Source organism: Ornithodoros turicata, chromosome 4, assembly GCF_037126465.1.
Source record: "Ornithodoros turicata isolate Travis chromosome 4, ASM3712646v1, whole genome shotgun sequence".
In the NCBI taxonomy this organism is placed as follows: domain Eukaryota; kingdom Metazoa; phylum Arthropoda; class Arachnida; order Ixodida; family Argasidae; genus Ornithodoros; species Ornithodoros turicata.
Window position 1 is genome coordinate 38,668,324 of NC_088204.1, and position 23,082 is coordinate 38,691,405.

At 43.2% G+C, this 23,082-nt stretch overlaps 1 protein-coding gene across 1 annotated transcript in view; it reads left to right on the plus strand.

The window, feature by feature from the left end:
* The first annotated feature begins 2,147 nt into the window (after window positions 1-2,147).
* Window positions 2,148-23,082, plus strand: part of LOC135391449 (nuclear protein localization protein 4 homolog) — a 70,870-nt gene continuing 49,935 nt past the window's right edge. Inside the window, exons 1-7 of the mRNA XM_064621703.1 lie at window positions 2,148-2,298; window positions 2,413-2,493; window positions 2,548-2,663; window positions 5,108-5,296; window positions 12,177-12,225; window positions 12,338-12,426; window positions 14,607-14,910. Of these exons, the coding sequence (XP_064477773.1) occupies window positions 2,296-2,298; window positions 2,413-2,493; window positions 2,548-2,663; window positions 5,108-5,296; window positions 12,177-12,225; window positions 12,338-12,426; window positions 14,607-14,910 (831 nt within the window). The 5' untranslated portion in view covers window positions 2,148-2,295. The remainder of the gene's footprint in view (window positions 2,299-2,412; window positions 2,494-2,547; window positions 2,664-5,107; window positions 5,297-12,176; window positions 12,226-12,337; window positions 12,427-14,606; window positions 14,911-23,082) is intronic.

Below are 23,082 nucleotides of genomic sequence, written 5' to 3' on the forward strand. Positions count from 1 at the left end.
AAAGCGCGCGAAAACTGCATGGCGTAACCTAGGCGGTTTGACCGCGTGCGCGTCCGGAGCTCTGGCGAGGGCAGTCTGCCGGCGCGTGCCAGAGGTGGAGGAGGAAAGATCGGCGTTTTTCGCAGGTTTTGTGGTCGTTTGGCGTGTGTCTGCCTCATTCTTTCAGAGAATGGTGTTGACGTTACTTTCTGCGATTTCGTTGAGTTCAGTGCCACGAGGAGTCATGCTTGGATGTTGAGAAAGTGTTGGTGGTACCTGTCGCTGTCCCTGCTTGCTACGAGATTCATTTGTGTTTCTGCGTGCAGTACTCACAATAACAAACTGTCTTCTGTTGTGAATCACGACCAAAAGCAGCGGATACATCCACTCACGTTTAAGACATTTTTTTAAGACAAGTAATTTTTGTTCACTACAGCTCTTCTGTCACCAAAGAATACGTTTTAGTACGGATAAAATAATGGGATTATTTGAGAACTGATTCACATCAACTTGAGAGAACTAATGTTCTTAGGCTTCCATTTTTCATCTTTCATCACATGAACTTATTGCCTGAGGAGTATTGTGGTTTCATAGGGGTGTAATGCTAATAGACGTCTGTTCTTTGTTTTGGGGTATTGTGTGCTTGTGTGCGTAAATCAATGTATAATGTCACATGTGAAGATTATATTGTGCGTTATGTGAAACTGTTTTAAAACCTCTTCCAATCAACCCATTACTCACTTGTGCATTACACTGTTTATTTTGACAACTTTTTAGAAAGCGTTCTGGTTTTGGTTGTATCTAGTGAACGGATGAGTAGTCCGATTACATCTGGAATTCATACGGGGTTGTACTGCATGCAAGGTGTTTCAGCAACTGCGTGGAAAGAAAAGAGAGATGAAAGTACGCTGCGGAAAATCAGCACAAAAATACGGAAATTCTCAGCGTTTTTGTGACTAGCAGGTACAATGCAGTCAGTATATTTTAACCAACACGCCCTTTTCGTTTTATCTCTGCTATGTGGTCAATGACATTTATAAGTAGAGAGCTTTTGCCATCGACTATAATTAATTTTATCAAATGTTACCTGAAAGAAATTTAATTTATTGAATGTAACTACGAAGTTTGGCAAGGTGATGTAACGTTGTTTGCCAGGAAATGTTTCATATCAGATTTATCCCATTCCACAACAAAGTACGTTACCTACTACAATGGTATTGAAGTTGATAGTGATAACTACAATGGTAATTTTCCTGTATCCTTACCGAATCTGTGGGTCTGCCTCTATGTCCGGCTGTTTTGTTCAGCGATTACCATTGCATCAGGGTATAGTCGGGAATGTATCTTCCAGTAGAACGAGGTAAATATGTGAGGTGCGCTTTCGGTCTATGAGAAAAACTTTACGTTCACCTTACTGACTTCGGAGTTCCCTCTATTTTTGACATGACTAAGACATTCTATAAATTGGCTTTTACACTATCCCCTTCGTTGCGAAATGTTCTGCCAGCCAACTGTCGTGCTTGCATAGCAAAGCCGTAATTTGGATAGCAGACGCAAAAGTTTTTCAAACGTGCGACTCAGTGTCGACGGTATTCACGTTGAAGTTGCATACCTCCCATCGTGAGAACACACAACGACATAAGAACGACGCGGACAAACGAGATCTTATTGTTAGTGCTTTCTGGCAGTCTCGGATTTTTCTTTCTGGATGTATGATACCAATCACTGCTTCTAAGCATTCTATCACTTGTAATGAAGGAACCAATAACCGAGAGACACGGGACACGAAGACAAGCACAAGAGTTCTCAGACACAGTAATGATTTCTAAGTAGTTTAAGTTTTTAAGTTTAGTAGTTTAAGTTTTTTTTTTAATCACTTGTAAGTAGTTTAGCACCTACAGAGAAAAGATACTGAACGGGACACCCCTGTGAGGTCCACCGATATTTCGGTAAAAATGTAATTTTCGAAAAGCACTGCAGTAGTGATCACGCTGCCGCCGACAAAAACGGCATCGCGCAACACCTTTATCAACATTTATCAGCGAACCGGAGCCAGCGGAATCATCAGCGGCGTAGCGTTCAGCGCAGACCGGCGGCGTACTCATCCAAGAACGAACCCAATGCCGCCGCCAAAATCGGCTTCTCTAGCCTAGCCTAGACTAAAGTGCTATATGTAGCTGACGTCGAGATTAGAAAATATGGCGGCTGCGTGTATACAGTAAAAACGAAAGTCATTTCTTTAGAGCGCGAGTGTTTAGTACATGCCTCTTTATTTACGAAAACTACAACGTTGCTACGTCACCTCACAGGACTGAGATGGTAGATAATAATACAAATGCGAAAAAGTGAAATTGCTGGAGTGCTTAGTTTACACCGATATCAAAGTGTTGTTACACGTTATATCGTGATACCATTCCCTCGTATAATTTACAGATTGTTCGTGTACAGTCACCGGATGGAACTCGAAGAGTTGAATGTGACAACAATGACACTACACAGTCGTTCTATGATAAGGTAAAACTAGAGCTGTCTATGATTTCTGAGTTGGTGACGGCAAATTGTTTGCAGATCCAAAGTGCCTTCTCTTTGCCGAGTGTTTTTTGCTTCACCGTCTACAAAGGGAGGGACAAATCGAACCAAATTTTGTCGCAGGAAAGGAAGAGACTGTCGTTGTACAATATCAAGTAAGCGAAAAGGACTGCTTCTTTGTTTAAGGCAAACATGTTGTGCAGGTTACAGGTATTCACGCACATTACTGCATTATCTTATATGATTTTGCATACTGCGCGGTACTAAAGTCTCATAAAACCACTCGTTTTGTTTGCGTAGTGCGAATGATGCACGTGAAATGAACGAATCTGCCTTGCATTGCCTAATTTGAACCACTGCCTGCAACTTGCCGAAATCTCCGGCCGATATCGCGCACCGCAGGTAACGTGCACTCACCGGAAATTCTAGTTTTGAAATAAAAATATTGCATATATCACACCTAAGCTCTCTCGGTTAGTGCTTGTGTTCGAATAACAAGAAAGCATAATGTTGAGATGCGCTATCATGTGATAATAGTTGGCAGTAATTTGTGACCTTATGTCCGGAGACGACTAGGATCATGAGCAGGGGCGGATCTAGGATTTTAGGTGTGTGTGTGTGGGGTCCGCTGTGGACAAGTGCCACGTGCATGCAGGGATTGGTCCACTGAACCCTATGTTCAAGTCTGGAATTGAGGGGGGGGGGGTCTCCCGGAAAATTCGGTCCTTGGGCTTTTTAAAAATCTGATTTTGCTTTAAAATCTGCGCAAACGTGTATTCCTGAAGAAAAAGACAGCCCGTAACACATGTTTCGTGGCATGACCATCCATGGCTGGAGGTCGAAGCAGATCGTGTGTTTCATTGCATCAGTGTTTCTCTAGAAGATGCGCTATTGTCCTACAATCAATTCAGTCTCGTACAGTAGTTTCGTTTCTTCTGATGGCGCTCTCCATACAGAAGAAATACCTGCATGTGTTCCTCATATGTGCCTTTTCATGGGTTTTCTGGTTGAGCACGACCAGCTGTGGAGCATAAGCGACCACGTGTGACCACTGTTCCGGGAGATGTTCCCCAAATGTGACGAAATGCTGCTGAAACATTCTGGTGCTCTGTGAATTCATTGTGCGTTGGAATTTCAGATATTTTTGGAAACATGCGTGAATTAGGTAGTCAAGTTTGTAACTGTTTGTGAACGCTGAAGCTTCATGTATTAAAGGGGCTGTGAAGCCATTTTCAAGCTTTTGAAGAAATGATGTGAATATTGATTTATGGCTGCTAAACATGGACACCAAAACGTTATGTATCTGCGACCTTGTGTTACGAAGCTGTTGTGCTCCGAAGGTCGTGCACTTGGCAGGCCCCTCCGATGCTCTCACCTCTTTACTTCCTCGCCCGTTATTGGAGTGATGTTTGAGAATATAAATAGGAAGCGCATACTTTTCTGTATGTAGCTATGACGAAGCAGGTTAATGTAAAGGAAGCCTGCCACCTTCATTATAGTAGCCTTTGGGTACTTTGGCAAAGCATGCAGAGCTAAAACGTCACTTCCCGTCTGTCTGCCGGTGCCTCTCAGTGCTGTTCGCCGTTTTAAAAACCCAAGAGTTCAAAAACCGATCAAATGACGAATTTCAGGATTTTGTTGTTGAATTCATGAACTACAGTGCATGAACCGGAGCCATACATATAATGAGTTGCGTGTGGTTTCTCAACCCCTTTAAGACGCACTACATCATGCAGGTTATTATTACATCATATCACCGTCATTGCTCGTCGCCAAAGAGTGAAATATATCAATGCAAGTGTTTATAAGCTTTACCCCTCCCGAAATATTTGTTGTGTGCTGCAGTGGCCATGTTGAAAACTGGTTGTGAGCACTCATAGGAAGTTCTTTTTTTGTGTGCAATTCCTCTTGGCTCACGTGATGGATGGGGACCAATAAAAAAACACACACACCAAAGTCAGTGTGGGTTCGTACAAGCACACATATGCACACATCACTTACGTGTGCTGTAGTACATTATGTTCATATGTGTCCTGCATGTAGCTTCTTGCTTTGTATTAGGTTTGGATACATAACTCTTTGCTTCATACTTGCTTCATTTGCTTCATTCACTTGCTTGCATTTAATTGTTTACTTTGTATTGTGTTGGTTGTAAAATTTGCACAGCCCTACACAATATGGTTCCACAATGGCAATTACATGTCATCTTGTGTTTCTGACTGCTGCCAGTGAATGAGAGTGCTGCAACCCCAACTTGAGTACGGAGGAAGAGTAGGGAGCAGCAGCTAAGAGTACATAGGTAATTTGAATGGGTGTTAGAGCACTGTCGCACAAATTAAAAGTATGAAGAATGGTGCTTGTTTAGCCACGAGCAGGAAGAAGAATATAATAATTTCATATAATAGGTGATATATTTTCCAGTATTTTTTTTTTCTTCAACACTGTTGATGTACAAATCCAATAATATAGGATGCTTCTTTGTGGTGTGTGGCCCCCCAAATGTAATCCTATGTATATGTGAATTGGCACACACAAGTACTGATTTGTAATGCCATGGGTGAGATACCTGCTTAACGTTGTTCCTCTTCTCTTGCTCTAGGCATGGAGACATGGTGTATTTGGTGTACAAAGAACAGCTCCCAGACAATGGCAAGGTGTTATCCAGCAACAGTGCTCCAGCGACTAGCAATAAGCCCATACGCGAGTCAGTCAGTGTGGCAGAGGACGAGGTGGACATCTTCCTTTCAAAGCAGTCTGGACTCATTGACAGGCCACGTGATGCAAATTTGTGAGTCCTGTTGTTGGTCAGCACTGAGGCTATTTGTGTTCGTTGTAACAGCTGCGCGAAATCTTTCAGGATTCATAGTGATTAAGAGCAAGCACCAACACATGTTGTAAAGTTACACCCCTGTCACACTGCAAATTGAATGTAATTCCCAACAAATGATATTTGCACTGAATGACATTTGTTTCGTGTCACACAGTGAAATCAAATGGCAATACATGCGAACGAGTTCAGGGAACATTCACTTTGCCCTCTTACAACGACAATGTACCCTCAGAGTACAGAGGTAGAAAAAACAACAGTGATAAACCATTTGAAGAACTGAAAGACGAATGAAAAGTTGTTCTCCAATATTTTGTCACGTATTTGATAACCTTGGACACGAAGGACTGAAGGCCAAACACTATTTTTTCGGAGAACTGCCCTCGTTCCCAGTTGCCACGTTGCCAAGTGTGGTGCAGATCATAGATTGAGAAGTTACCTGTCAAAAAGAACTCGTTACAAGTTAAAGTTACCATGTGCAAAATGTAACTAAGTTGATAACGAAGTTCCTCAGCCTGAAATGTAACTCGTAGTTACTGAGGTACTCAACAAAAAAACGAGTTACTTCCAAGTTACTTCGGACACAAAATAACATTACGCAGGTGCAGCGCGCGTGAACATTTGTGTTAGACCTTGAGTTGCCTGCGGAGGAGTGCGACACGCTTAGATGGTTTTTGTTTATGTCCAACAATAGGCATCTCCCTGTTTGTAAACAAATAATGTCATAGTGTTCGACAGCGCCACAAATTTGGTAGAATTGAACTACGCTCGACGCTAGAGGTGAACAAGGTCGTGCTCGAAAGCCACGATCTTGAGGGTATTACGATATGGTCCCTTAAAGGTACGCGACCCTCGGTCCTGCTTTTCTTTCAATGGGAGGCAGCGAACAAGTGCCCGTTTGCGGAAACTAGCCCTCTCCTTCCGATTTGTTTCGGTTTCAGTGTGTCTACCAATGACGTTTCTCTGGTAGAGTTCTATTCAGACGCTTTGCATCTTACTCCCTGTGGGTGCACAATGGTTTAGCTTCATTTCAGTGGCAGCGGTTCTTATTTCCTGAACAAAATATTGTCATTGATTGATTCAATATCACGTTTTATGGCAAAAAATGCCATGAGGGAACCGGAAAGAAAGCAAGAAAATATGTGGACGTGAGTCAAAAGCGAGTTAAAAGTAACTTGGAACTTAACTTAAGTTACTTTGGCAAAGTTACCTGAAAAAGGAACGAGTTCCTTTGAAAGTTACCACGGCGCAAAAGTACCAAGTTAAGTTACAAGTTACCAAAAAAGGAACTTAGTTGCAGTAACGAGTTACCTCAAACTCTAGTGCAGATAGGCTTCTTAGTTGCCTTTGCTTGTGGTACTTAGCCAATTAAACCAACAATGTTGTGAAATAATCTAATGTTTGGCTGATTTTGTGCAAAATAAATAAAATATAACTAATTAGAGTTGGGACGAATCTAGAATTTCTCGAATCCGAGTCCAAATCTGAATCCAAGGAAGGTTTTGCGAATCTTTCGAATCCTTTCTTCAAAAAGAGTTTAAAAAGCCAGGGAGAAAACTCTTCTACTGAAAAGTGTTTTGAAGCAGAATTTGATATCTTTGTTTAATAAAAGACAAATTTGGGAGAAGACATACCTACCCAGTCAGCACAAATTGTTGCAGTGAAACTGCACCAATATTGCCATGCAATATTGATGTTATGTCACTAATGACCACTTTCGTTATGCTACACCAATGTTATTGAAACAACATTGCAAAAATGTGACCTTGCAATGCTGACGTGACATTGCTAAAGATTGGCTTTGTTATTTTGGAACAATATTACAGAAACAACACTGCAAAAAAATGCGGTATTGCAGTGTTGGCAGGGTGTCGAACCGAAACGTTTTTCGTTCCGGTTACATCATAAACGATCCGGTACCGGTTCTGCTCCGGAGCAAAAAAATAACGGTTCATACCGGTTTTTAACTGGTTCCGCTTCTGCTGGGAATATTCATCCCCACAAAAAAAATCAATGTTACAAAATGTAAACCCGTTTATTCCGCATACACGGTATTAAAATCAATAGACAGCTGTGAAATTGGTAGCTCCTGGTTCCTGTAGGTTACTGTCTGTTCAAATGGGCTTTCTCCTTTATTGAAGCGCATACTACAAACGGACTTGTTTGTCGTGATGTCATACGTAAAGTACTTTCTTGCTGGGTTGGAGCGATTGCGTCCCATCCGAATGTCTGTTGCTACTGTCTAGCCAGCAAGCACCACCGCACGAGTACGACGCAAATCGAGGAACACCATTCACAAATGTGCTCGACGGCTCCGTTTTATTTTCTTAGTCTCCTGTCCACAAAAGAGTTGCCACTTTGCACGGGCTTGCCCTCGCGTATACGTAAATGTATTCAACTTAGCTGCTCTCAAATAAGGGACGCGTTGCGCGACATTACCGATAAAGAAGCCGTTATGCAGCCCCCTTGGGTCGCTGCTAAGTTGAGGAGAGTTTGGGGGCATCAAATTAAAACAAACACTACGGCACATTGCTAGAGAGTCACATGTACCTCGAAGTCTGTGTGCGTGCGGGAACTATAAACCATTACAAAGGGAGCCTAAGGGTCATACTATACCGACATACATTCCACCGTAACCGTAACCCTCGTATAGTATCCATGACATGACTTCAGAGCACACGACGCCTGTTTCATTCGCCTATCCGTAGTCCAAACCGGCGAAGTTTTTTCCTGGACCGAAAACCGTTAAATATATTTTTCGGTTTCCCTCCTGAGCGAAAAAAACGTATACGGTTTCGATTCCGATCCGGTTCGCACCAAAATAGCGTTTTTTTCCGGTTTTCAGTTCCGGTTTTCGGTTCGCTCCGACACCCTGAGTGTTGGTACAACATTGCCAATGACTTCTTATTTTACAGTGTAGCAACATTATAAAAGCAACACCGGAGGGGCACTACAGTCTTGCTGATATGTGTGCAAGTGAGAACAGTATGTTTACATATTCAGTAATCGTCCTGCTCCTGTTCAGTCTTCATGGGAATGGTGCCGACACTCATCTGAAAAGCCTACTGGGAAGCCCTGGGAAAACCGCTGACAGCACAGGCAGGATTTGAAACCGTGTTACGTCTTAGTCTTTGCACGGAAAGCTGATAATTCTAAACACTATGTCGCGCGAGGGCTCAAGGGCTGTGGTCGCGCTGACGCTATGGAAGAACGCTATAGCGAGGTCAGCGCACATTCACATGTGCGTAATAATGGATTGTAATTAATTTCAAGTTTTCGGTCAAATTAATTTTCTTTGAGATTATGTCGTCCTCGTCTTGATCCTTTTGTCCATAGTCATCTCCCATAGTGCGTCAGCAGTGTTTCCTCAGATTATGTCTCTCACAGTCTGAATTAATTCTCCCCATAATGGTGTCACTAACTCTAATGTTCCCTCATTTGAGCTCATGAAACACTGCCTGAGCAAAATAATCATAATGTTTCCAAAATGCATCGTGTCAAAATGCTGCACCAGCATTGAACTAGAGGCATTGCGATAACATTCCATTTGTGCATTAAACGTTGCTGCAACATTTGAACACATCGTCAAAAGCAAACTGATAAATGACGGGTGAACATCGCGGGAAGTTCCGAAGATTTCATTCATTGTTTATTGGCTGGAATTACAGATAGAACAAGATCGTGTAAACATTGTGTTACTGGAGCACTTGGAGCAAGTGCCTTGGCAAAGTTGCATGCAAAACGTGCAGCATTGAAGCAACATGTTTGTCTCAATGTTGCTGCAATGTTTCAGATATTGCCTGGAGGTAACATTTGTATTACATATTGTAACTACGACGTTCCCTCAATGTACCATGTGCAACATTGCTCTCGCAAGAGAATCACATTGTTAACTCTGCATTCTTTGAAATACAGTAGACACATTGATATAGTGATAGCGCTGCAACGCTAAGATTAGGTTGCTCATGCACTGTTTTGTGAACAATGCGATTGCAACATTGCATTAAAATTGATTGCCAAACACCACATCAGCAATGCAACTGCGACATTTGGGAACACAATCACACTGTTAACTCTATGCATCTTTTGAAGTACAGCAAAAACATTGAAATTAAGATATTCCACAAACGTTGAATTTATGTTGCTGATTAAGCGTTTTGGAAGAACTGCAATTGCAACATAGCATTCACATTGTTTGCAAAACATTGCACCTGCAATGTAAATGCCACATTACCTGAGTGTAACATATTCAACATTGCTTCAGTTACAGCATCGCAATGTTAGCCTTATGCAACCTTTGTGATAAAGCATGAACGTTGCAACAAGTATATTGCTACAATGACTAATGTGAGCATGAAACATCACTGCAACACTTCAACATTGCGGTAACATTGATGCAACACATTTGCAATATCTTGTGCTGTCTGGGCATACACTTCTTCCTAAGTGTAACTTATTTAACTCTCATGTTATTGAACATGTTCTTCACCGACTACAGGAAATACATAAACTCAGGAGTATAAATTCCCTCCATAAAACTAAGAAACAATTAAAGCAAAACTGTGTACTTTTAAACTTCTAATATCGTATCTTTATGCTGTGGTTCTAGTGCGCCCCGGGGCCCCCGGTCAAGCAGGCTTGAGGGCGCTGATTTTAAAAAGAAACAAACAAACGTGTTTTGTGGGCTCGAAAGATTCGATTCGTTGTTTTGAGCAGTGGGATTCGGATTCGCGAATCTCGAGGATTCGCGGATTTGATTGGCCCATCCCTATAACTAATGTATCTGTATAACGCTTCATATATTCGGCCCTGGTGTCTTAGTTATCGACACTGACATCATTTGCGAATGACATTTTGTTTCCTCGTGTAGCTTGATGCAAGACAAATGAATGGCATTCGATGCGACTGTCATTCGCTGGGAATGCCATTTGGCTTGCCGTGTGACAGGGGTATTAAATACAGGTGACCTCCAATTTCCATCTCTCTTACATGTTGTTATCTTCACAAGATGTCTTGCATGCTTATCTTAATATTTAAAACACTTCATTGGGCTAGTTGGTAATGAATAGGGCCGGGAATTTTGGATGTTTGCCTACAACTGCCTAAATGCGTCATTTTTGGCGTTGCCTGCCCTTTTATCGACTCTATAGAACTGTAGCCTTTTAAAATGTTCTAGCCTTTTAAAATGTTCTCCTTAGAGGTGCAAGTGCGAGTGCATCTTTCAGGCTCTTGCTGAACTGCATTTTGCTTTTCACATTCGATCCTCAAGGGCGGAGGACTGAAAGTGTTACAGTAGAATCTCGATGATATGAATCTCACGGGGTAGCGGAAAAAAATTGTATCATCTGAAATTTGTATCAAAAGAATTAAACCAAACCAAAAATTGAGGCAAGGAAATAGACAGTGGCTGTTCATTTTCCATTACTGTCAGTGAATAAGGTCGGTCGTAACGCTTTTGTGTCTCCGTTTTTGGCCACTGCTGCTCAAACTAGCAAAATGATTAAAAAGCACAGCATGTGCTTTCCGCCCGTGAGTCGGGCTACAGTGCTGTAAAGCGAGCTTCTCCTAAAGCACGCAGGCGTTAGGTGAAGCCGACTTGCAGAATGGTGACGCGCAATGTTGCTATAAGTTGTCCTGATGTTCCCTCCATGTGTTCTGGTTGCTGTTTTCCCAAGCCAGTGCGATGTCACACAGCTTCGCGGTTCCCTTCCTTTTTGAAAGGAGGAGCAGCATGAATTGTGCGCCTCTCATATCACATGGGAACAACCTCTGTCGTATCCTCGGCTCGTTCGTACCATCTGTAAAGGCAAGATAACACGTTCGTATCATTCGAACTCTAATACATGGGAAGAATAGGCATTCTGGCCGGGACCGGAAAAGAATTCGTATAATCCGTGATCGTATCATCGTATTCAATATAGCGTGGTTCTTGGCCGGCTCAGCGTTCTTGAACCAGAAGTGAAAGCTTGTATGGTGCTGTAGCTTTTAAAGTGAAAGTTTTCCTGGAAGGAGCATTCTGAAACACCAACAAAGCAAATGAGTGTACCAGATTAATGTCTTTATTTTTGCATTTTATTGCATATTTTCGGTGTTTTCGAGGGCCTAAACGCATGCCTATTTCCGTAGTTTTTAGTATCTAAATTTCAGGGTCCTAGTAATGAATCATTGTTCTAAAAAGCACCAAGGCGCTAGGGATAGACACGCACATATGTGTGGTGTCCTGTGCATGTCCATGCCCTTGGCACATTTTAGAACTATCATCTTCATATATTCTTTTGCCATCTTTAATTCTGCTTCTGACAAAGGCAGTTGATTCAGAGTTCAATACTATCAGGTTCAGGTCTAAATATACAAATCCCACGTGATCTCTCTGTGTAGCACTATTAAGGTTTTAAAGAGTATATCACGGTCTTGAAGAAGTGCCCTCCATGCACAGTATCCTATATGGTTAAACATCAATATTACGTAACGCTATATAACGAAATTCACGGTACAGTGAAATAATGCGTATTCCCTGCCACGACTGGCTGCCACATTTCATCAAGGTCGACACAACAAAATATTTGGTACAACGAAACAAATCGTGTTCCCTGTGAATTGCATTATATCGAGGTTCGACTAGCATGGGATGCAGTTCCCGCAACTGAGCCTTGATGATTTTGCATCCTGTGATTGATGATGTACGTCTGTTTGGTATGTGCACTCGCTTGCTATGGGACCAGTGCCACTGCTAAGCCAAACAAGGTGCTTCGTTAATTTCCAGAATGTGATTACCAACCTTTATTGTGCTTTATGTGAAGTGTCAGTGTTTCAAAGCATAAGAGTGACATTTTCCTTGCAGGTGCCATCATGGAGCCAAAGCAAAATGTGTCCATTGTGTACCAATCGAGGTAACTGATGCCCTTTAAATAGCACCTCATGTGAACTTTACCTCTAGCCAGTCCTCAAGGCAGGAAAAATGAGGAGAAATGATTTGTACAACAGTGCACATTTTTCTTTTAGCCATTCAACGAAAGCTACCTTAAGGAGCACAACATCAAGCACCTCTCTTTCCATTCATACCTGCGCAAGCTGACTGGAGGTCCAGACAAGTGAGTTCAGCATTAAAGAGCTTTCAGCCAATGTATTGAAGTCAAGGTCATTTTATTACGATGTTCAGTATCATGATAACCCTGATGTTATGATCACATTACTGGTTCCTGTCAGCTCACCCATTGAAGCACCTGTATACAAGACTCAGATGAAACAATTATCATGATGCGCTAAAGTGTAACTTCCGCATATAGTGATCAGAGTTCTGTTGGCAGTCAGTAAAATGCGCAAAAGTTGGGAAGCAACATTTCATTTTGAAAGAATTGAAAACAATGGAAGTGACACTTTCAAAAGTGATGACACCTAGAAGAGCATTTAAGTGGAAGTGCAGCATGTTTAACCATGCATTACTGGCGAGGATTAGATGCATGCTTTGCTTGGGCGTGTGACCTCGAAGGTGCTTGCGAGAAGTAACAGTGGTAACGAAGTCTGTTCTCTCCCCACATCATTCTCTTGCCTGAAAGAGGTTGTGAAACCAATCCCAAATATTACACGAAATCGTGGTTGAAGTGCAGATTTGGGGATGCCAAACATCTCCGTTGAAACTCCCTCATGCTGCGCTCCCACGTTATGAAGTTACGGCACTTTGAATATGAGGAGATCCTTTCACTCTTGGCTCGCCTCCTCCTCGCCCGATCTTGGAATGGCGTAGTACGGAGCGCGCAATGGAAGTGTGTAGTTTCCCATCCTTATGGCGACACTTGTAAACAGGGACGCGGCCAAGTGCTCAGAACGGTAGCGGAAATGAGCGGATGCAGTGTGACATAGAGCTATGGAGCAATCGGTCAAAGCACCACTTCCCACCTATTTCTGGAGCTGCTCGGCACCCCTTGGTGCCACAGTCGGCAAGGGCCTCAAAAATGGGAGGTTTTTAAAGCTCTGTAGCATAAAAAATAATAGGATGCTGGAGGTGAGACTTTGCATACAAAATGCGTGGAGTGAGGTGTACATACATTGCCAGAGACAAAGTCCTATCCGTGTGGTTTCTCAACCCCTTTAGGTTTTTCCTGAGTTGCTTTGTGCAATGATGGCATCTGCAGCTCTGCACACAACACATATACAAAGGCTTGTTTCTGAAGGACATTGCTTTTGCAACAACACCTATAAAAAAATTAGCTCTCCAGAGCTTGATAGACAATGTGTTATGCCGAATGGAGAGTTTTCCTGCAAAGCAGCAAACAGTTGCCATGAGAACTTCTCATAAAGAGACTCTATGATGTCGCGTATTATATTTGTGGGGACTGAAGCAGGGAAAGAAGGTGCTTCCCTTGTGATGGTAGATTTTCAGTGTGCAATAACTTACAAACACGGCATCACATCACCATAGAACAGTGCTTGGAATATTTAGGTGACAACTCCCCCTCACATGTGAGAATAATTTCACAACCCCTTTAATTTCCTTCTGTAGGTCATTATTGCTAGATAAATATGTAAAGTTGCCGCCGACTGACTTTTTCGGACTCCAAAAATCACTTCCTATTGATTTTTTGGGCAGCATCATTCACACCAGAAATGAGGAAGTTACACGACAAAAGGAACTCGTAACCAGTTAAGTTACTGTTCAACAAAGAGTTCATTCTGATTGCAGAACCCGCATGGGCTCAAAAAGAGGCAGATACTTTTAATCTGTTTTTAATTGTTGTGTAGCTAGTGTGCTTTTCCTAGTATTTTCAGAAGCGTATACGAAGAGGGGAGTCAAGTCCTGTAGATCACATAAACAGTTTCTGTATTTTGTCTAGTATTTTCAGTAAGATATGAGCCCCTGGCACTAGCATTGTTTTTAATATCAGTGACATACCAGGTCAGATATATAGCAGAGCAGTGTGAGAAGTGTTACAGGGATTATGCAGCATCAATTCTCTGCCTGTTTCTTATTTTTCCCTGTTTATCTGTTTTGCCATATCTCTTGCTTCTTTCTTGACTCTGTTGGATATAAATACCTTTTTTTACTCACAGTCCCAAGTATTTTTAAATGGATTGTAATTTTACAGTTCATCATCCGCTGTCTTCGTGAAAACATTTTGCACAATACTTACACGCAGCATGTGGGCAGAGGAGTGTTTCAAAGAATTACCCAGTGGTTTTGGAACCATTTATTTATGCTTATTAGTGCACTGTGTGATTGAGCACAGTGCAGAACATTGCTACGGGGAAGTTATTGAGAATATTGTCAATGCAGAGGAAAGTTTGCAGCGTTGGAGAACATCAGCTGTAAAATCCGATCAGGTTGCCAAGGCCATGCCCCTTGGCCACAGGGCATCTGTACCAAGTGTCAGCCAAATGCCTTGACCCTCAACAGGCAGGTGTATCGCCACGTGGATATGGTGATGTTCGAAAATGCAGGAATTGTGGAACATTTTCTTGACTTCTGGCGAGACACCATGCACCAGCGAGTGGGATTTTTGTACGGCCGTTACGAACCCCATAAGGATGTTCCCCTTGGCATTCGTACCACAGTGGCAGCCATCTACGAACCACCGCAGGTAGGTGACTCGCAATTTATTCATAAGAGAGAGTGAATATTCACGAGAATTGTGTGTGGGACTGAGCAGACAAATTCAGTGGTCGTGTCAAATTATGTCATCACAGAATGTTTTAGGCATGCGTGCTTAATTGCTTTAGCATTGGTTGCGTGCGCGTGAGGTATCTTCACGCCTTCTTCGCTCGGCGACCAATGATAGCTTGCAAACGAAATAAGTAATGCGTGCATTACTTCGTTAATGCACACATTACTTCATCGAGAATAGCTCCCCAGGTGTGGTTGCAATTTGTTCCCACATGGCCGTTTTCAATACGGCATTTCTGTATTCTTTACTTCCAGTATCCCAACAGCAAGGGCCTTCCCTCTATCTTTAGTCATCTTGTAGTAGGACAAGTTTTTTGAGAGGCCTACCATGACATGCGAGAGGCCTGCTTTGTATCACATCGATACAGTGTGAAAATCAAAACGCAGCGATTTCCATGTGGTACAGAACTAGAAACTGATGTGCACGACACGCTGCTGTCCACGTGGAATACCAGGGCTCCTAACTCGCTGGAGCACGCTCTAGAAACTGGGTCTCTTTGCAAGGTTTACTCAGAGCATACTATACAATGCTCTTTTCGCACTGAAATACGCCAATGCGGTTCCAGCTTAATGTGAAACTGAGTGGCGCCACCCCAGCTCATACCAAGACAAGTCATACCGCATTCAAGTCATACCGAGTCATCCCATTCCTGGACAGCTCATACAAAGACAACTCATACCGTATTCCCCCACTCCAGCCGGCATGCCACGAAAGTGGAGGGAGTCCAGCTTAGTGGTTTTCAAAAGCAGGTCTTCAGCAGCATGCCGCAAAATTTGAGGTCCTTTTCGCCCCATCGAGAGCCATTCTTTCGTTGGGGCAATATCCAGGTGACAATTCCTCCTCCATCTCCGGAAACTTGGGTTGCTTCTTTTGCCTTTCTTCGCTGGATGGCAGGTCCCTTCTCTACCAAATAGAAATGTCGTTGGCAGCGCTGCAAGCCTTTTACTGCTCTTGACATCGGACCCTGTCTTGCACACATTGACCAGGAATCCCAAATGCCCTTGCAGCACTGACGTTACCTCCGGCTTCTTCGTCTTTTCAGGTTGTTCACCTCGAATGCGATAGAGTAACTTCGGGTGCGAGATCGTCCCCACTGTTTTTCACTTGTCCACTCACAAACTATGGCCTATGTTTCTGATGCTGGTGTCTCGGGTCGATTGTCACAAGAGCTGTCTCTGCCATCCATTTCCATATCTTCTTGTGCTAGCACCGAACTTGAAAGACTGAAATGTCATCGCGGCTGTTGACCTTAACCAGTGACGTACCAGCGTCAAAAGGGAGAGGGTGCAGACTAACTGGTGCATGATGAGTCGGCCTCTTGATTGTTCGATCTTATAGTCATCACGTACCAACATAGTAGCATGAATCACACATAGCCATTACTGGGGATAATCCTTTTTGGAAGGAACATTATCTGGTGCTTGCTACTTTATCAGTTATCACCAAAGGAAATACACATTAGATTTTACGACATGCCGGAAAATATGGGGTTTTGTGGCATGCCGATCTCCCCTGATTGTATGCAGCATGCCGGCTGATGCGACTGAATACGGTACTGACAGCTCTTGCGAAGACAACTCATACAACACTCAACTCATACCAGGACAACCGGTCTGTGATTCCAAAAGTATATAAGCCTCATTAAAAAATCCCATCCCAGTCCAAGCGACTTGAGAAGAAAATATGCCCACGAACACATGTTATATTGCAGCACATTCCTCTAATTTCACTCGTACAGCACAAAATAGCTATACGCTGTTGAATAAGGAGCGTGATTGCAATTTGAATATTCACTTATTATACGGAGCAGTCGTTCATTCGCGTGTCTGTATTCCTTCCTTGAGTAGAGACGCAGGCGGTCTCGTAGTAGTCCTGCCCTTGCCTTATCTTAACTGGGGGTAGAAAACAGGTAGAGGAAGCTGTCGAGGTCTCGACGCTATCTTCGGAGAGAAATGGGGAATGGAGATCGCTATCTTTGGGAAAACCATAGGACGCGTGGTTTTGCTTTTCACCACATGAACAAACAGAGACCAGGGTAGAATGCTGTTGTGTCTTGGCAGGAGGGCTTGCAGCCCTTGGGTACAATGTAGACATCCGTACCTCACAAGCGACTTATTCCCTGATGCAATGACATATACAAAGTGACAGTTCACATGCACCCCCTAGGATATGTGGCCCCTTCTACCACATTCTCCCCTCTCTAAAAAAAACAAAACAAAACAAAAGAAGCTTCACATCCCCAACAACTTAATCGATGCATTAACAATTATAGTAACAGTTCTGAACTTCTTAACTATCAATTATCAACAACAAACTACAAATAATTAACAATAACTAACAACAACTAACAATTCAATTCAGCATTTAACAGTCAACTTTCTTCTAGCTATAGTTCATAATCGGCCAAACTTTGAGGACGGCGTACAGTCCTCCTGGGTCGCCCTCTTCCAGTTCCACCATCGTGTTGTTCGCTGCTTGTAGTTGCAGAACGTTGGGTGGCCCCCAGTCCTTCTGTTGCTGACACACCCTGGGATAAAGTATCTGTTGGCAGTCCACTCGTAGCCGTTGACTCCATTGCCTGTGGGTACCCTCTTTGAGCCCTTGCATCTTGTCCATTGGATCTTGGTATATCCAACCAAACTGCTCCTTGCTGTTGAGTCCTTACTCGTTCCATGGCCCCTTGTACTTAAGCTTCTTTCCGGCCGACTACTGTCAATTTTGATCCATTCCAAACCTTTCCTTTTTGCAGCTGAAAAGTGCTGTTGCTATATCTTCTAAGAGGGATGTGATTGCCATGCCAATTGTGCCAAACTGCGCCATCGCTTTAGCCCTGCTACATCCTGCTACATTTTATCCAAATGTGAATAATATGTGCCGAAAGCCCAAAAAGTCGATCCCTTCGATTGGACACTTCGTTGTTTTATCTCAAGAAACAATGCACAGTTCGTCCGAACTTGTCCAACTCCTCTTCGGCTGCTCTCCCTTCCTCCCTCCACTGCTTGGACTTTGGAGACCGTTGAGCGAGGAGAAGGGTGAGGAGGAGTGAGCGAGGTCGCCGCCAGCACCAGCAAGTTGGTGAAACTGGTGAAACGCATGTCTCCTGAAAAGAACGAACGTTATTTCGAGAATGGCACTCTCCAAACTGAAACATGAGTAGACAATAAGCATGGATGCTTCATCTTGTGTAACCTGTACCCAAGTTACACGACACTACCTTGTGTCCTGCGTTTGGGCCGCTCGATATAGTACTAAACAGTGTTCCCTCTCCCGTAGGTCATTCAATGAAGTTCAATACCGATATTCTCAATGAAATCGACAAAAATGGTGTCAGAATACCAGTATGGTGTCGGCAGGGCTCTCGGGACAGCGGAGTTTGTGTCTTCTGCAACCGAAGTATCAGTTGTAAGCGGCATGGCGTTGCAGCAGTGAAATGTCATGCGATGGCTATGTGACACATTGGATATGCCAAGCAGCACTGGGACGACTTCGGAACATTGAAAAGGCCGAAGAATATGCAACAGAGCTTGAACTTCACTTGCAACACAGGAGCCCTATCAGCAAGTGACTGCATTAGGCAGGCAGAGACTCCCTTAGTTTTTGGAATGACGCTGAAACGGATTCCGTATTCTTGGGCTGATACCGCCACATCGCTTTTTTAAAAACAGTCCAAATGCCGGGGACAGTCATATTTATTACATAAAATAAACATTGGCACACACAACATTTAAAACATTTGAGGCTTCAGAATCCATTTGTATTCCATCATCAGAAAGGCATGCGAGTGCCTGCCCCAGCCTATTTAAGTGGGCACTTAAACTAAAAAAAAGTAGGCACTTTACTGAAATAGGCTGGGGCAGGCACTCGCATGCCATTCTGATGATGGAGTCCGGATGGATTCCGAAAGGTCATTTTAAAGTGTTTTAAATCTTGTGTATGCCGGTGTGTATCTTATGTAATAAATAATCTACATAATAATAATAATTACATAAAAATGTAATCTTTTTATCCCATAATGTTCCAAGACTCGGAAACTGCCCAACAGTTTTCTTGTGAACGGAATAAGGCTTCATACATGGTATCTGATGGCCTCGATCCTCACTTCGAGAAACTCGTAGTAGAAGAGCTGAACAGGCCATGTGTCTTCTACGCAATTGCCATCAACGAAACACCCATAGTGGAGCAGTAGTTCCAACAGCTAGATGTTGTTGCGCAGTTTTGTTCTGAAGTCACGAAGGAAGTGGTTGTATAACATTTGGAGTCGTTCCGGCTAGGTTCCGCGACATCTAATATAGTGTTCAACGAAATCGCGAAGGCAACGCAAGACCTTCCACAAAATAACTGGATCTGCATTTTCAGTGACGGGCCAAATGTGATGAAAAGTTTGAAATGGCAGATGAAGGTAGCACACCCAAGTATAATAGACACAGGCGGACGTTGTCTTCATAAGGTTCATAATTCATTTGGGCATAGCTTGGATGGCTTTGGATCAGATGCAGAAGCAGCAGTAGTGGATCTCCACAATTTCCTCAAGAATTCTGTTGTGTGAAGTGCTGCAGTGAAGACATAGCAGGAAGTGTTTGAACTGCTTGAAAACATGTTCCTCTGTCACTTGTGGTTAGGGTGGCTTACACTAGGGCCTGCAGTAAGTCGACTGATTGAGCAATTCTCGGCAGTGAAGACTGTCGTGATGTCAGAGAGCCAGTGCCGTTCAGGTGGGCAGCTGCGTGAACACTGCGGGGCAATAAACAGGTATGCAAGGTGTACTTTTTTGTAATGCAGTGTGATTCGTTTCCTACAGTGACGTTAAGCAAAAATTTTTGTCGCAAAAAAGTAAATAATGGCTCCAAACCAACCGAATATTCACTGCACTCTTTCGCGCTCATGCCCCGCCCTCCGATGCCATGGCGACAATAGCCACACGTCATTTTGACGTCGTGCACCATCAACCATTCAAAATGCGGGGCGCCTATACACTGATTTTGTTTTAATATCGGGTAGTGAGGTCAATTCTAAACATATTTACACTTGTCAAGCCCAAGGTAGCCAGATCAAAAGGTACCAAAAGCCCACAATGTTCCATTTCATGTGCGCACTATGTTTTCAGTAGGGCTGTGCGAGTAGCAAAATTTTCAAGTTCGAGTCGAGTTCGAGTAATACTAAATCACTGTTTTGAGTATCGAGTCGAGTTCGAGTAGTTGGCGTTCCATTAAATGATAGGTAATGTGTAGAAGCAGGAAGATAGATATAAAATTTCAAGCTGCTTTAGCGCCACTTTTTGGTCAACTTCCCCTTAAAAATATTCTTTTGTGCTACAGTGGACAACAAAAAATGAAATGAATGAAGATTATAAGAGCTTTATAAAAACAATGTGCCACCTAAGGACAACATTGTTAAATGAATATTGCAACCATAAAAGATTTACAAGTTATGGGTAGGAAAACTGGACTTTCTACAAGGTGCGGTTTAACCCCTTCCTTACCGCCACAAAAATGGGCATTTTTGGGTGGTTTGACAAATATGTTTTTTGTGGCTGACAGTATCGCTTCAAAAGATGTTGCTATATAGGAAAATGTAGCCAAATCAATGCCCTATCGAATGATGTAAGTTTCATAAACAAAGCTGTCCATGTATTTCCAAAATTGATGTTGGGACACCAAAAACTGGTGCAAACAGCAGAAAGCTCATGAATTTGTAGAACTTGTAGTCTGTATCTTGAACAAAAATATCAATCTACAAGTTCTAAAATATACAAAATGTGGCAATCTTTGACTGAAATAATATCTGAAAATATCAACCCTCTGGATCAAGAAGTTCATGAGTTGTGGAAAATAACGTCAACACTGCATGTTGTTCATGTAACTGAGTGACAGAGTTCATTGAAGGAGTGAAACGGAAATTAACACGGTAACGGTAATTTCTGCTGAAAACATTAGTTTCAGGCTCAACTTTCCTGTTGTACCACATATTGCTATTTCACCACTCTTCCATTCTTCCCGGTTAGTTTTGAGACAGGAAGAACAGCAATAATGCATGTTATACATGCCCACACATGGTGGACAAAAATCTGATTGTCTAACACATTCAGAGTCGTTATTTGCGTTGTAACAAACGAAATCGAATCCAAATATACTTCAAACACGAGTATTGCGCATTTGCGAAAGAGGTCAGCCGCGGGAATGCGACGCCGCAACCAAGATGGAGTCTCCACACTGCCTCCTAGGCGCAGGGCCAACTTCATAAATCGCTACCATAAAGAAAAGATAAAGTGAAAATGGAACTTATTCTGTAGTGTTTATAGTATCCAACAAATGTGACCACCTGTCCAAATCTACTTTAGGGACCGAGTAGCGCCGCTCATAAAACGTAGATCACCGGTGATCGACTCTCTATGGGCGCGGTAAGGAAGCGTTCGTACCAGAAATTTTCGTAAAGTAGTCCTACACAAGGCTTCCAGCACTTTCGGTTGTGTGCAGATGCACTTCCTTCACTCATGTCAGTCATCCCTGAGTTTTATGAACCGAAACAGACCCTCCTGCCAAAGAAACGAAACTACGAAATGTGCTCCTCCCATGTCGGATCCACTTCCGTGCGCGTTATGCCTCCATGGCCAGCACTAACCAGTTGAAGCCAGTTTTTGCCATTCATAGCCACTACTCAGTCTGTAGCTAAGTCGACATTAGCCGAAGCTAATAGTGAAAACAAGATGGCGGAATTGTGACAGCGATCACGGCTGCGCCAAATGCGTGTTTCCAAATGGTGGAATCGTTTTGACTTACATGTGATGGATTTTAATGTGGATCTAATGCGAGCTCGAGACGATATGGAGTACTCGAAAGATGATGAGTTCATCATTTGTCGAGTCGAGTTCGAGTCGAGTATGAGATCGACTGGACTCGAACTCGAAATTTCGGGTACTCGCACAGCCCTAGCTTTCAGCGCTGTATTGCTCCGTGAGGTCACAGCGGTGTTCTCACAACCGGTTCTCCCCGCACGCTGAGTTTGTGTCAGCGAGGCCCGTCATTGGCTAGGAGTCCGAAATCTCCAGTGACTGGAATGCAGCTTTGCTACACGTGCGAGATGTGTGACGTAGGTGCTCTCCGAGTAGGAAGGAGAGACTCACGCGGATTATGCTCTTTGAATGGTATTGTTTCGTGGTAAAGGCGCTCGCTAGAAGTAAATGAATTTCATAATTGGATATCGTTCTTTCATGGAGCATAATAACTGGAGAATATTCCTGGAGCTGTTTAGTGCCCCTTAAAGAAAAGCATTCGCGAACAGGAGCTGCTACGCAAGATTACTTGTTGTTGGGAATGTCTCTAACATTTTCATAGACTTCCTGACCTTGTTTCAATGCTCGGAAGCCTTAGTACACCTACTGTATGATGATGGGTGTTTCATGAAATTCGACTCGTACCGTTTGAATACGGGCAGTGAGCTGCCCTTGCTGTATCCACAATCAGCTGTGAACTGGAAGGCACAAGTTGAAGTTGAGGAGGACACACAGGCCGCGATGTCATAGTGGGACCCAGCAGAGTAGGACCCAGCAGATGTTCATTCTGGGTGCAAGGAATTTTTATGTCAAGTGTACCATGTACCTCCTGACAAGACTACCCTTTGACAATGTTATGCTACGAAGCCTTTGCTGTGTCCACCCTTTCTCTAAGGAAAAGGAGAGCTCTTCCAGTGACCTTAGGGTTCTGGCAACTAGTCTTCCACAAGTGATTCAGCCTCCTGATGTGTCATCTCTAATGGATGAATACACACTCTTTGAACTTGAGCTTTCTGAAGCAGAGTGATCTGTAAGGCTTGACAAATACTGGAGCAACGTGTTTGAGTTGAAGAAGGCTGACGGGTTGAAGAGTTTCCTCTGTTGTGTAGGCTTATGAAAGCCTTGCTGTGCGTCCCTCACGGCAATGCAGATCTTGAGAGGGGATTCAGCGATAACCACCACTTTCTCCATGAGAGGTCTCGTCTCACAATCCAGAACGTCAATGGCATATGACATATCGTTTTGTATGGTAAGAGGTTCGGAAGTGATCTCAGCCGTTTTAGAGTCGCCCCCTGTGATTAAGGCGGTGAGGGGCTCGT